This window comes from Numida meleagris, chromosome 3 (assembly GCF_002078875.1).
Source record: "Numida meleagris isolate 19003 breed g44 Domestic line chromosome 3, NumMel1.0, whole genome shotgun sequence".
Lineage (NCBI taxonomy): Eukaryota > Metazoa > Chordata > Aves > Galliformes > Numididae > Numida > Numida meleagris.
In genome coordinates, this window is record NC_034411.1 from 106694628 (window position 1) to 106709657 (window position 15030).

The 15030-nt window shown below is 55.7% G+C and overlaps 1 protein-coding gene across 1 annotated transcript; it reads left to right on the plus strand.

Moving 5' to 3' along the window:
* Positions 1654 to 10460, plus strand: LOC110395347. The gene is made up of 5 exons (XM_021389586.1): positions 1654 to 1728; positions 3211 to 3305; positions 3423 to 3480; positions 4056 to 4107; positions 5878 to 10460. Exons 2-5 carry the CDS (start codon positions 3220 to 3222, stop codon positions 6333 to 6335), a joined length of 654 nt encoding a protein of 217 aa, XP_021245261.1. The 5' UTR covers positions 1654 to 1728; positions 3211 to 3219; the 3' UTR covers positions 6336 to 10460.

Consider the following 15030-nt stretch of genomic DNA (forward strand, 5'->3'; position numbering starts at 1 on the left):
GAAGGGAAGGGAAGGGAAGGGAAGGGAAGGGAAGGGAAGGGAAGGGAAGGGAAACTTTTTATTCAGAATAACTCCCCACAATTTCTTTCTTTTCTCAGATTTCCCTAAATTGTTCTCTGTCCCCCTCCACCATGCCTTTCATGCACACACTCTTTTAGCTTCTTGCCTTCACATGTGAATTGCACAGACTTTCTGCTCTGCCAGACTGGATCTGCACCGCTGCTGGCAGCAGACAGCTTTCAAAACCCCACACGACAATTTCCCCTGTGTACTTTTTTTTTCAGATTCTGGCTTTGGCATGTGTTACATTCCGAGCAAATTGCTCCAGTTTTCTAAATGACACTGATGCTCCCTGGTTTGGGGTGGCGGAGCTGAGCAGTGTATCAGAGCACACAGCCATGCGGGGCTGGGGGGAGTGTGCAGGTTTCTGTCTTGTTTTGCAATTAAATGATTTTTTTTTTGGCTTCTAACATCATTTTACAGCTTTTTATGTGCCTCGGTGTCTGGATCCTAATGGAGTGACAATGCAGAGATGAGCTCATCACAGGAGGAATTTATCTTAATAGCATGGAGCAGGGACAGTGCTGCTGGGGGCTTAGGGCTGAGCTGCTCCCACCTGGAACTGCAAAAGGGGATCTGGGATGGAGGGGATTTAGGACAGAGGGTGATCTGGGAGAGAAGGAATCTGGCATGAAGGAAGATCCAGGAGGAGGGAATCTGGAATGGAGGAGAATCAGGGATGAAGGGGATCCAGGATGGACAGGATTTAGGATGGAGGGTAATCCAGGATTTAGGTGATCCTGGATGGAGGAGATCTGGGATGGAGGGGGATGTGGAATCAGAGGAGTCCAGAACTGAGTGGATTTCGAATGAAGGGTGACCTAGGATGAAAGAAGATTGAGGACGGAAGGCATCTGGGATAGCAGCAATCTGGAATGGAGGGGAGCCAGGATGGAGGGGATTTAGGATGGACGGGCTCCAGGATGGTGGGGATACAGGATAGAGGGGATCTAGGACAGAGAGTGATCAGGGATGCAAGAGGACTGAGGATGAAGGATGTCTGGGACAGTGGCAGTTGGGGATGGAGGAAGATCCAGGATAGAGGGGGATCTGGGATGGAAGAGATCATGGGTAGAAGGGATTCAGGATGGAGGGGACCTAGGACACAGGGTGATCTGAGATGGAGTGGGATCCAGGATGGATGGGGATCTGAAATAGAGGGGTATCAGGGATGGAGGGGATCCAGGATGGAGGGGGATCTGGGCTGGGAGGAATTTGGAATAGAGGAGGTCCAGAATGGAGGGAATCTGGGTTGGCTGGGGATTGTGGACAGAGAGAGCGTGGGACAGAGGGAATCCCAGATGGCTGTGGATCCTGGATAAGGGGGGACCTAGCACCACTCCTGGGGGCTCTGAGCTCGGCTCAGCCCTTCCCAGCAGCTCCCCAGGGGGGTCCCATAGCACTGGGGCTGGGGGCACAAGACCCCTCCTAGGGCTGCAGGACCTCCCCTGGGCCACAGGACCCCCCATGGGTGCTCAGGACCCCTCCCAGGTTGCTGTTTTTGGTGCCGTTGGGGCTCAGGGTTCCCCCGCATGCCCAGGGCAGAGCTCCATGGGGCCGGGTGAGGCAGCAGCAGGAAGCCAGGGTGTGGCGGGTGCCACCCACAGCTCCAGGCCAAAGTTGAGCTGAGCAGCAGCCGGCAGCACCCAGGGGTCCGGCAGTGCCCGGGTGAGTGTTTCTGAGCATGGGGAGTGGCATAGAGAGGGGTACGGGGGATCCTGTCCCTTGAGGTGCCCCAGGTTGAGTTGTGGGGAGCGTGGGTACACTGAGGACGGTCTCAGTGTACAGACGGGGAAACTGAGGCAGGGTGGGCTCAGAGGGATGGGACAGGTCCTAAATTACCCATGTGCTCCCGTAGGGCATCCATTAGGACCAAGTGCTTGACTGAGTGGGTTTTAGGGGAAAAATCCCTCCAGGCTGTGACCTATCGACCCACCGAGCTCAGCACCACGGGGTGATGGCACCCACGCAGGGGACAATCACCCCTAACAGCTGCACAGTACAGGCAGGGTGCTCTGGGCACAGGGGGGGCACAATAGGGTGCCAGCACCGGGCAGGGCGGCACAGAGCTGGCAGAGCAGGCTCAGCTTGTTGGGCAGCTCCCAGCTCTCTTTGCAGGGCTCCCACCCCGAAACTTCCTCGTGGGGAGCCCAACCGGCCCCCAGCCAGTGTTGGGCAGGGGTCTGGTGGGAGACAGAGCTGGGGTTTGGGGGAGGAGGATGGGAATGGGTTTCTTGGAGGGGGGTTCCCCTGAAGTGTCCCATAGGGATGCAAGAGGGATGCAGTGGGGGATGCTGCATGGTTTCAGTGGGGGTGCAGTGGGATGGAACAGGGTTTCAACGGAGATGCAGTGGGGATGCAACAGGGATGTAGCAGGGATGCAGGTTGGCTGCAGAGGGGATGCAGTGGTATGCAGTGGGAATGCAGTGGGATATGGAAGATACGCAGCAGGATGCAGTGGGGATGCAGTGGGGATGGCACAAGGTTTCAGGGGGGACGCAGCAGGGATGCAGTGGGAATGCACTAGGGATGCAAGAGGGAAGCAGCAAGGATGCCGTGGGATCCAGGAGGGATGCAGGGGAGACGCAGGAAGGGTACAATAGGTATGTGTATGCAAGCAGCATGATGCAGCAGGCGTGTAACAGGGATGCAATAGGGACATAGCAGGAATGCAGTGGAATACAGTGGGGACGTAGCAGGGATGCAGGATTAACTAGGGATGTGGTGGGGTGCAGCCCCTTGCCCCAGCCCCTTTTTCACCCACCCCCCAGTGCTGTAGAGGAGAGAGCAGCCACCCAACGTGGGTGCTTGAGTAAGAGCAAAAGCAGCGAGGTGAGCTGGGCGCCGTGGGGTGTGACAGCGCTGTGTCACGGCACAGCTATGCCAGCAATCCGGGCCTGGGACGGGGCACAGCTTCCTGCAGCCTGCGGGCACCACAGCCCATGGGTGCCAACGCTGGGCATAGGGCCCTGCCCACGCTGCGATCACCCCCAAATCCTCTGCGGGCTGAGCTGCGGGGAGACAGCGCCGTGTGTACGCCGGTGGCACCAAGGGATGGGAATTCCTATGGGATCCGTGCGGGAAAAGCTTCCAGAGAGCGCAGTGAGGTCACCCCTTCACCCATCCTGACGTGTGCCCGTCCCCCACCAGCTCCCATCCATGGCCCCGGTGCTGCCCTGGGGTTTGGCCATTGCTGCCCCCGTTGGGTTCCTGCTCCTGCTGCTCCTCTGCGCCTTCCGCCCCAGGTACGTGCCCTCGGGTGGGCAGCACCCCATGGGGTCATGCCATGCTTTTTGGCTCGGCCTCGGTGGATGCCAAAGGGCGGCCATGGGGACATGGGTGTCACCATCCTCTTTCTACAGGGCGAGCGGCCGCTTCTCCACCCAGAGCACCGGGAACGCCGCAGGGAACTCCAGGCTGGTGAGAGCAGTGTGGATGGGGGGGCTCTGCTCTGTGCCCACGTCCCCTCCTTGTCCCCGTGTCCCACCGTGTCCCCATTCTGGTGACAGTCGGTCCCCACTGCTGTGCTCCCGTAACAACCCGTCCCTGTGGGGACAGCCGGACAAGGGGACAAATGGGCTCCGCACTCCCCCCCCTCCCCCCCCCACCTCGTCGACAGAATCCCTTCTTTTTTCACCCAAAACGAGGCGCTGTCGGGTGTCGCCGCGTCGCTCCTTGGGGACAGCGCTGTCGCACGGGCTTGGACAGCCCCCCAGCGTCGGCAGCGGGAACGGCCCCGAGTCCCCCCCCCAAAAAAATACCAACCCAAAGCATCGGGGGCACGCGGGGACAGCCCTCGGGGCGGTGTCGCGTGGGGTTGGGGGGCACCGAGCCCAGCGCTCCCCTAAAGCCTGGAGCGCGTACGTGAGGGGCTGGGGGGCAACGGGGGAGCAATGAGAGGCAACGGGGGGGCAGGCACGAGCCGTGTGGGCGTGCACGAGCGTCGCACGAGAGTTTGGGGAGGGCGCGCGAGCGTCTCTTTGTTTCTGCTGCAGGTGACGCTGTCGGGAGCGGGCCGCAGCGACGGGGGAGAGGCGCCGCTGGGAGGTAGGGATGGGGCAGGGCACGGGGACGCGGGGACGGCGACGGGGACGGGCAGCGGCGGCCTCCCGCTACCCCCATCCTGCTGCTGCGGGTGCTGCTACGGCCCCACGCGCACCTGGGCACGAGCCGTTGGCGATGACCCGTTGCACGCTGCAACGTGCGTGCGCACCCCTCCACGCGCGCACGGCCGTTGCGTTCGCGCTTGTGCCCGTGAGCGTGCAAATACCCGTGCGCGTCCCTGCGCGCCGTGCCGCTGCGGTCCGAAGGTCCGCGGCTCGGTGCTGCCGGCGCGGTTAATGATTTGCTCACCCAGCGGACCCGGAGGAGCCGCGGCTCTGCGGGACTTTGAGCTGCCGCTGAGGCTGGGGCACCCACATCGGGGCGCTCGCATCGGAGTGCCCGCGTTGGGGCGCTCAGGTTGGGATGCCCACTTTGGGATCTTTGTGTTGGGGTGATCGGCTCGAGATGTTCGCGTTAGGGGGCTCCAATGGGGGTGCCCACAATGGAGCGCCCACTCTGGGGGGGCTCGGGTTGGGGTGCTCGCGTGGGGATGCTTGCATTGGGACGCTCACCTTGGGGTGCCCACTTGGGGATGCCCAAGTTGGGGTTCTCACCTTGGGGTGTCCACTTTAGGGTGCTCGGGTTGGGACGCACACACTGGGGTGCTTGCGTTGGGATGCTCAGGTTGGGACGCCCATTTGGGATGCTCGCATGGGGACATTTGCACCGGGCTACCCACGTTGGGGTGCCCACGTTAGGATGCTCGGGTTGGGGTGCTCACTTTGGGATACTCGTGTTGGGGTGATCAGCTTGAGATGTTTGCCTTAGGGTGTTCACACTGGACTGCCCACTTGGGGGTGCTCAGGTTGGGATGATCACATACCGATGCTTGCATTAGGATGCTCACGTTGGGGTGCCCACTTTGGGGTGCTCAGGTTGGGATGCTTAAACTGGGATTCCCACATTGGGATGCTCCCACTGGTGTGCTCACCTCGAGATATTCACAGTTGTAGCATCTCCACTGGGATCTCACGCTGGGGATGTCCCCACTGGGATGCTCACAATGGGATTCTCCTGTTGGGGCTCACACTGGAGGGTGTCCCCATTGGGGTGCTCACGCTGGGCTGCTCCCATTGGTGTGTTCATGTTGAGATGTTCACTTTGGGAGAGTCTCCATAGGAGTTCTCCCATTAGGGTGGGTGCTCATGCTGCTCCCCATTGGGGTGCTCATGCTGTTCACCCTGGGATGCTCATGGGGCAGGGGTTTCAGGACACAGATGGAGGGCAGCAAGGAGGCCAGGATTCGACCCCACAACTTCCTGCCCGTGGTCCTGCACGCCACCACCTGCTGCAGGGAACCTGCACCCCAAGTCCCACAGCACCCTGTCCCCGCAGCTTTACAACAGGAAGAGGAACATCCGTGATGCAGAAGGAAACCTCTTCCAGAGCCTCCTTCATCTTGGAGGTGAACAAACCGGCTCGGCGCCCACTCTGCCATCTCCTGCTGTTGACAGATCCTGCGCACGGGGCAGAACCTCCTCCTTAAATAAATATTTGAGCAGCAAGGGAAGGCGGGGAGCACGGGATGCATGGGGTTTTCCTTTGCTCCGTGTTCTATTTCTTGCAAAAAGAGAAGGGATAGAACTGGCAGGCAGGAGGAACCACACCAAAGCTCTCGTTTAAGAACATGTACTCGTTGCTACCTTACCCTGAAATGAAGGGGTGCCTCCAAGCACCTCTCCTGCCTCAACCTCTCCCTCTCCTTCCCTGCAGGTGCGTGGCCTTGCAGCAGGACAGATGTCAGCAGTGAGGGGAACACGGACAGCTCTGGGTCGCCACACTCCAACACATCCCCTAAATCCCCCACGAGGACCCCGGACTTCCTGCGGCACCGGCAGCTCCCGCTGGTGCCCGGTGACACCGCAGCGCCCGCAGTGGACACAGGGCAGGATGCCCAGGGGCCCATCTACGAAAGCATCCGCTACAAATCCCGGACGCTCAGTGCTGGGCTGGAAAAGCCCTGCAGGGACGATGGGGACAGTGGGGATGATGGGGACCCGGTGCAGGACTTTGTTGTGCAAGAGGAGCCGTGCGGCCCGGGCAGCCCCATACCAGTGTACGCCCGCATCTGCAAAGTGTCCCGGGCACCGCAGCACACGATACCCAACAGCACCGAGTCTGAGGAAGAGGCAGCTCCAGCGCTGCCAGAGAAGCTCTTCGACATCCTGTAGGATGGGACAGAGGGATCTCAGGAGGATTGGACGTTGGTAAAAGGCTGGGTGCTAGGGAAAGGTTCTGCCCCAGAGGGCGGTGGGCATGGAACAGCTCCCCAGGGCAGTGGGCACGGCCCCGACCTGCTGGAGCTCAGGGAGCGTTGGGACACCGCTCTCAGACATTGGGTTTGAGTTCTGAGAGTGCTGCTGGCATGTCCCCACATTTCTGCAGCCCTGGGACCAGCTCGGTGCTCCCCCTGCACCGATGGAGCATGGGCGACTCGGGGTCTTCTCAGATGGTGGCATCGCAGAGCTTTCCCCCCAAAATACCAAACTGCATCCCATGGGGACGCAGCGTCATTCCCTGTGCCACCAGGCTGGGCTTCGCTCTGCCTCAAGCAGTGACTCTGCTAGGGCTGAGTCAGATGGAGCAGAAAAGGATTTTGCTTTAAAGGAAAAAAAAAAAAAAAACCACACTAAGAAGAATACGCCTTTGACGTGACTCCTGGCGCGGGAGCTGGGGACGTTTCTGTTTTCACGTGTGGATGGCTGGCGGCATGCTGCATGGGGTGACTCATTTCGGCACAAGATCTGGGGAGCTCGGAGCCAGGGGAAATCAGGGACATTCCTCAGCCCGCTGCTCAGCACTTCCTAACGTCCCCATCGGTGCCCGTGGAGCCCTGCGGTGACCGAGGGCACTGCAGGGCAGTGCTGGGGGAAATCCCAGTGCTGCAGGGTCCGGCGGTGTCCGTGTGCTGAGTGTTCCCCAGTGACATATGGGCATGGCCCCACTTTCAGCTGTTAGGTAATCACTTCCAGTGCACACGATGGTGCTGCTCAGCTGCCTTCCTATACACTCACCTGCCTTCCTATCTGCCTACCCACCACCCTAGACAGCCATCTGCTTCCTATATGCACGTCTGCCTTCCTGTACACTCCTGCATTCCTATGTGCTCATTGCCTTGCTGCGTGTCCGCCCGCCTCCCTGCACACTCATACACCTCTCTCTGTACCCATCTGCCTTTCTACTCAGATATCTCCCTTCCTATAAGCTCACACCGGGCTTGGAGGGGAGCCCAAAGGGGGGTGGTTTGGGGAATATTCACAAGAATTCCCAAAAGTGCTGCCTGAGAGATGCGGCCCAGGCAGTGGTGGGGCAGCGTCAGCTCCTGGAGCGGATCCCCAGCAAAGCCAGCGGGCTCCAGGGCTGCGCCTTGGCCGGTGTCACCCTCAGGTGTTATGGGTTCTCTTTGCGTGCCGCTCAGAGGACAAGTTGGTTAATGATTAATTTTCTATCTTGAATGAAGCAGAGGGGAAGAACTAGGGCTGGCTGGGTAGTGAGCAGCTCTTCATGGAGCTCCCAGCCAGTTTGGGAAGGGAGGAGGTCTGGGTCAGGAGACTTGCTAACATCCTCCAGAAGGGTCTTCCAGCTCCACGAGGGTTGGACAAGAAAGGCTGGGCTGGGATTTCAGCTGCTGCAGAGCAGTCTTGCTTCTTCACCCTTACAGAGAAGGAAAACACACCAGCACCAAGTACCCACGATTTCATAGACCTCTGCCATCCTCCTCTCCACCCAGCCGATGTGGATCATCATTTTCCCCACACACCACACCCACATCAAGTTGCTCCTCCACGCCTCCAATCATCCCTATCCCATTCTCCAAATAAGACCATGCTGGGCTGTCCACCCAGACACAGAGCTCCACAGAGGAGCTCCAGCTCCTGTCCATCGGGTGCAAGCTTGGCTGTTCCTAGGAGCTCCACATTTCAGCAGCTTGGATCCTCTCAGCTCCCAAAATAAGCCAAGATGAGGTACAAGAACAAGCAAGGTACACATGAAGCAGTATATTAAAGGATACTCGGAGCTTGCTGAAGCTGTGCTAGCACTGCAAAGGAAAGAGGAGTGCTGGGAGGGAAAGCAAAGAGTTAAAAATGAGCAAGGCGAAGGAAGGGAGGGGAAAAAAAAAAAAGCAAACAGGCCAGAGTTTATTAAAAAAAAAAAAAAGGATAAGGAGGCAAAGAGCAGAAAAGGAAACCTCGTGAGTGTCTCTTCCTCTCTTGGCTTCTCCCTGCTCGGGCTGCAGGGAGGGGGAGGCTCCGCTGCGTGTGCCTGGAGGAGCTGGGTGCATGGCACAGCAGCTTGCACCCACAGAGAGCTGTGCCCCAGCACACAGAGGAGCTGCCCACACCCTGGCCAGGTCTGGCTCTGTCCTGCGGACAGCCCCCCACAGATGAATTATTGACAATGGAGGAGCAGAGCAGCTGCCCTGGGGGCTTTGCTGTTACGTGGCCGGGGCGGTAACAGTTAAATCTGCATCGCGTCAGCCCCGAGCGTATAAAAGTCAGGAGCAGGGCATGCCAAAGCCAGACTGCGAGCACACTGCGCGCCAGGCGGCTTGTGCAACCACAGACACGCTCGATGGCTCCTGCTTGACCCCGCTGGTTTTTCAGGCTATCGGGGAGCGCTGGCATCGCATTTCCAAACATTTTCCTGCTTCCACGAGAAGACAAAATCAAGCGTGTTAACACGTGAGCCGTGGCGGCTGGGAGCGCTGTGGCGGCTGCACCGTGCCTCTGCTGCGGGAAATGGGACTTAACACGGGCAGAACCCTCTGCTTCTGGTGACTCCCAGGTGCAGGGCTGGCACCAGCTGTGGGCAACTTCCAGGATGCAGCTGGGGTAAAGCAGCTCTTTTCCAGGGGCACGGATGCAGCCGGATTGGGTCAGTGGTGCTCAAGAGCTTGGCGCTGTTAAATTCAGTAAAATTATTGCTGCCATCGTGGCCAATACACTGTAAAATACGGGAAATCCTGCTAAATCCCACCACAGAATCACAGAATCCCTCGAGTTGGAAGGGATCCATGAGGATCATCGAGTCCAACCCCTGGGAAACCAGACCACGTGACTGAGAGATGCTGTCCAGACACTTGGGATCATTTGAGATGCCACGGCCAGGGAATGCATGAGACCATTCTGAGGTGATGGCCATCAAAAACAGACACCACATCCCAGCACAGAGGCTCCGGCCTCACCACTAAAAGACCAATGGCCGAAATCACGGCGTCGATGAGCTCCGAGTTCCTTTGGGATGAAACACCCCAAAAGCTGGCCCAGAGGATGGATCCCACGGCCAGACTGCCCTGGCAAGAGGTGACGTAGAGGAGCACCGGCATCTCAAGCCTCAAGGGCATTGGCTTTTCTGCTGTTCCCAGCTCATGTTGGGAATGAGGATGAGCGCAAGGAGGGTCAGTAGAGCTGAACGAGGCAGTGCAGCATCTCAGGAAGTCCAGACAGAAGCATCCAGATCCATGGAGGATGCCTTTCAGGAAAACGTCATGCTCTTCTTCAACAGTGTGGCAGCTATACATTTACACAGTTCTCTTCTTCCCATATTCCTTCCCCATGTTGCTTGATCCCACGAGTGGAGGAGTTGAAAAACGGCACATTCCAAATGTTTGCAACAAGACTGCAAGAATAAGAGTCACTTTAAGGCTGAGGTCTGGATTTTCACACTCTGGAGTTGCTCACATCTCGGTACGCATTGGTCCTTCATAACGTCAATGACACATAGGAGAATTTGGCAAAAAAAACCTCCAGTTTGTTTGGTTAATTTGGTCTTGGTGGCGTGGCTCTGATTCATCTCATACCAAAACAAAATGAATGATATTAATAGACTCAAAATGTCAGTTAAGCAGTTTATCCTGAGCTTGTGTACTCAGAAATGAATAATCTCTTGAGGTTGAGGGACAGCGGCCAAAGCGCAACGCTAGGCAGAGCAGTGGGTGGGTAAAACCAAGCCAAGCTTATTCAACTGCTAAGCGCTGTTAGACTCAAGCTAACATTTAATATTACAGGATCACAGAACTGTAGGGGCTGGAAGGGACCTCTAGAGATCATCGAGTCCAACCCCACTGCAGAGCAGGCTCCCTACAACAGGCTGCACAGCTCCAGGTCGCTCAGCCTTTCCTCACAGGGGTGATGCTCCTGGCCCTTTACCATCTTTGTGGCCCTCAGCTGGACCCTCTCCAGGAGATTCCTGCTTTTTTTGTACCGGGGAGCCCAGAACTGGACACAGTACTCCAGGCGAGGCCTGACTACGGCAGAGTAGAGGGGGAGGATCACCTCCGTTGACCTGCTGGCCACACTCTTTTTAATGCACCCTAGAATCCCATTGGCCTTCTTGGCCACCAGGGCACACTGCTGGCTCATGGCCAACCTGTCATCCACCAGGACCCCCAGGTCCTTCTCCGCAGAGCTCCTCTCCAGCAGGTCACGTCCCAGCCTGCACTGAGACTTGCGGTTATTCCATCCCAGGTAGGGGCAAGACTCCGCCCTCGCTTCTGTTACACCTCATCTGGTTTAGTGCTGCCCAGCTCTCCGGTCTGTCCAGGTCTTGCCGAATGGCAGCACAGCCTTCCGGTGTGTCAGCCACTCCTCCCAGCTTTGTATCATTGGCATAGTTACTGAGGGTGGACACTATCCCCTCATCAAGGTCATGTTGAAGATATTGAACAAGAACAGGCCCAGCATCGAGCCCTAGGGAACACCACTAGTTACAGGCCTCCAACCAGACCCCGCACCGCCGATCACCACCCTCTGAGCTTGGCCAGTCAGCCAGTTCTCAACCCACTTCACCATCCACTCATCTATCCCACACTTTCTCAGCTTCATTATCAGGATGTCGTGGGAGACAGTACCAAAAGCCTTGCTGAAGTCAAGGTAGATGACTTCCACTGCTGTCCCCCCATCTACCCAGCTGGTGATGCCGTCATAGAAGGCTACCAGGTTGGTCGAGCACGATTTTCCCGTGGTGAACCCATGCTGACTATTCCTGATGACCTTCTCTTCCAATTGCTTGGGGATGGCATCTAGAACAAGCTGTTCCATCACCTTTCCAGGGACAGAAGTGAGACTGACTGGGCTGTAGTTTCCCGGATCCTCCTTCTTACCCTTTCTGAAGACAGGAGTGACACTGGCTCTCCTCCAGTCTTCAGGCACCTCTCCTGTCCTCCAAGACCTCTCAAAGATGATAGCAGTTCAGCAGTCACCTCTGCCAGCTCCCTCAGCACACCTCAGCGCCTGCGCATCACACCGCATGGGGAATGGGAGCAGGACTGCGAGGAGGACCAGGACCAGGACCACGAGAAGGACGAGGAGCCGTGCCCCACTGCCACGCTGGACGTGTTCTGCTCCATCCCCACGGAGATGGACTACAAGGGCCAAAATTTAGTGGAACAGATTTTCCAAGGAGTCATTCTTGTCTCTGCAATGATTGGTTTCATCCATGGATATGTCACTGAACAGTTTGGATGGACTGTCTACATAGTTATGGCAGGATTTGCTTTATCCCGTTTGCTGACGCTCCGGCTGTGGCCCATGTACCGCCCCAACCCTCAGAAGAGGCTGCCTGTCCAGGAGTTGAGAACAGAGGATAAGAAGCCAGCAGACAGAAAGCCAAAAAGACATGCTAGAAGCTAAATAGAACTGGTCTTTGTTACGTTACACTGTGGCAGTTAGCTTTCTTAAGTTTTAATACATTTTCCCTGGGAGATGCTTGTTGAGTCACTACTGTTTTACTTTTTTCCTTATTAGTTTGTACACTGCTACGAGTACGCTAAGAGCTGCACCGAGCACGAAGGCTCCCTGCATTCTGGCTGCAGTTTAAGTGAAGTCACAGGGAAAACAGTGCGGGGAGATGAACTTCAGGCTGAGTCCACGTTCTCCTTTAAGTGTTTTAGCTAAAAGGAACACTGCCTACAGTCCAATCAAGTATAGTTAATATTAACTGAAATTAAAGCTGTAACTAATGATCATCCTGTGGACACAGCTGTACGTATTGGATTTTTCTCTCCATTGTGGTTTTTTTTTTTTCCCACTCTCTTTTAAAATGTTGCACAATAATTTAAAAAATTGGGTATGTTGCTCACACTGCATACATCACAAGATGAGAACACTGTGCTAGGGAACGCTGTAAAGTCAGGAAAACAGAATCTGGCATATTTTAGTTCTACTTATACGAAGCAGGCTAAAGCATCACAAAATACTTTCAAATGGAATTTTTCACTTGTGGGTTCATGGAGATTCACCAAGATTCCCAGTCCAAGAGGCTAGGTTTTTGTGGGATGGGAAAGGAAGCCTGGTAGGTAACTGATTCCTTAGAAAACAAACAAACAAGCAAACAAACTTGGGCAGGAAAAGCTGTTTCACAGCTACTCCCTGAGGAAAGAGGTTAGCAAATGGGATCCCTCAGGATCTGGACTGGACGATCACTTGTTTAACACGCTGTTACAAAGCTCTGAACAGAGACCGAGTGGTGATGCGACAACGTCCACAGGAAGGATAAAATTACCCCAAAGTCGTGCCCGAAACCAGGGGAAGATCTCACAGCACAGTGAGCAGATATAATGGCAGGTGGGATTTCATGTCAACAAGGAACACATCTTGGAAAAATTACACCAATCATACGTATAGAGCTACGGGCTCTAAATCAGCTGTTACCTCTCGGGAACAAAGATCTCGGCTTATTGTTGATAGCTCTCAGAGAAGATCAGCTTAGCGCTCAGCGGCAGCCAAATCAAATGCTGGCAGCTCCTCTGAAAGGAAGAGAAACCAAAACATCATGATGTTCCTGCATAAATCTACGTTGCACCAGATTTGATGACTGATGCAGTTCCGGCCAGCCCATCTCCAAAAGCATGTGCAAAATCAGTGAGGCTGCAGAGAAGGGTTACTGAGGTAATCACAGAAGACGGCTTCTGCACCAGGGAAGACGAAAAAGCCAAGGACACTTTGCAAACTACGTGCTCGGTGGGGCAGGCAGGGGGAATCTGATAAAGAGCACCTGAGTCATGGATGTTCCAAGGGAGACTGAAATAATCATACAGCATACAGGCAGGACGAGAGCTGGGGACACCAAAGAAATCCCAAGGCAAACAAGATGAAGCAAGTTTTTCACGTAGCACATCAGCTGCAGGTGAACCGGTCAGGGCAGGATGCTGCTGAGACCAAGCAAATGAAAAGGGTTCAAAACGGGACTAAATTAATGGACATGGGGTGCATTAGTGCTATTAAGCATGATAGGCTGGCTCTCTTCAGATTAAAAGTGGGCCATTAACCACAGAAAAGCTTCTACCCCGTGTGAAATGTTCAGTGCATGATTTCTAAAGCTGCCCTCATCTCATTACTAACCGCTACGGAATATTACACCTCCCTTCATTTCTTTCTTTCTTTCATTCTTTATTTATTTCATCCTCCCCTTTCCTTCTTTCTGTCTTCCTTTCTTTCTCTTTATTCCTTCCTGCCTTCCTCTTTCTGTTTCCTTCACCTCATTACTAAACTCTATGGAATGCCATACATTTCTTCATTTCTTTCTCTCTTTCATACTCCCCTCTCTTTCTGTCTTCCTTCCTTATTCCTTCCCTTCTTCCTCTTCCTCACTGTTTCCTTCATCTCATTACTAAACGCTATGGAATACTACACCTTTCTTCATTTCATTCTTTCATCTCCCCTTTCTTCATTTCATTCTTTCATCTCCCCTTTCTTATCCTTCCTTCTTCTTTATTCCTTCCTTCCTCTCTTTTCATTCCTTTCTTCTTTCTCGTTGTTTCCTTCATCTCATTATTAGTTATGGTAGACATTTCTCTTCATTTCTTTCACCCTGTATTCCTTTAATCCTTCCTTCCTCTTTCCCATTGCTTTGTATCTAAGAGCTCTTCATCTTCTCATTCCTCTTCACCTAATTACTCAATACTAAGGAATACAACACTTTTTGCCCTTTCATTCTCCCTTCTTTCTTCATTATTCTTCCTTCTCTCTTCCTTCCCTCCTTCCTGCTTATTGGTTTTCCTCTATTCCTTCCTTCGCTCCTTCATCTCACTATTAAACACCATGGCACACCCCACGTTCACCCAACCCTCAGATGTGAGTTTGGTTCTGTTGGGGTCCAGGGTACTGCTGCTTCTCACTCTCCTCAGGCTGAGCTCCAGCCCAGCCCGTTTAATTTCAGCAGTTTTAATCCCACATCCACCCCACGCTGTCACTAAAGGAGGAATGAGTGAAGCAAGCAGCAGCCAAACTAGAGGGAGACGCAGACAGCACCCAAAGGCAAGAGGTTTTGATGGTATGGAGGAATTCTGCTGGGTTTGGGACAGACAGCCGATCAGCGCATTCGTTGTTGGCTCTTTTACAGCACTTTTAATGGCCGTGCAGGATCAGTTTAACCACGGGCTGAAGCAATGTCTCCGCACACAGGACGCGCCCGTGCACGCCCTCCGCGCCGGGCCGGGCCTGGCACCACCTGCTGCTCCGGGCCGCACTCCTCCTGCGGGAAGTGGGAAGCGAAATCCCCTCAGCCTCCCCTCCCCATGCGGGGCTCACCGAGCTGCCTCAGCCCGGGCCCTGAACGCGCCACGCGCGCTCCCTCACGGAGCCGTGCCCGGGCCGCGCACACCCTTCCACCCGCCCGCCACAGCAGCCCCGAGCTGGCGCCTCGCTCCGCCGCAGCCCCGCTAGGGGAGCCGGAGGGCGGGGCTTCCCCGCGAGCCGCGCTTCCATTGGTCGCCGCGCCCCGCCGTCTCCTCCCATTGGTCCCTCCCGGCTCTCCGCCCGCCCCCCCGCCGCCCGCCGATTGGCCGCGCTCCCCCCTCCGCCTCCGCCTCCTCCGCCTGGCGGACGGGGGCGCGAACGTGCGGCGCGGGCTGTTCCCTGGCCGGGG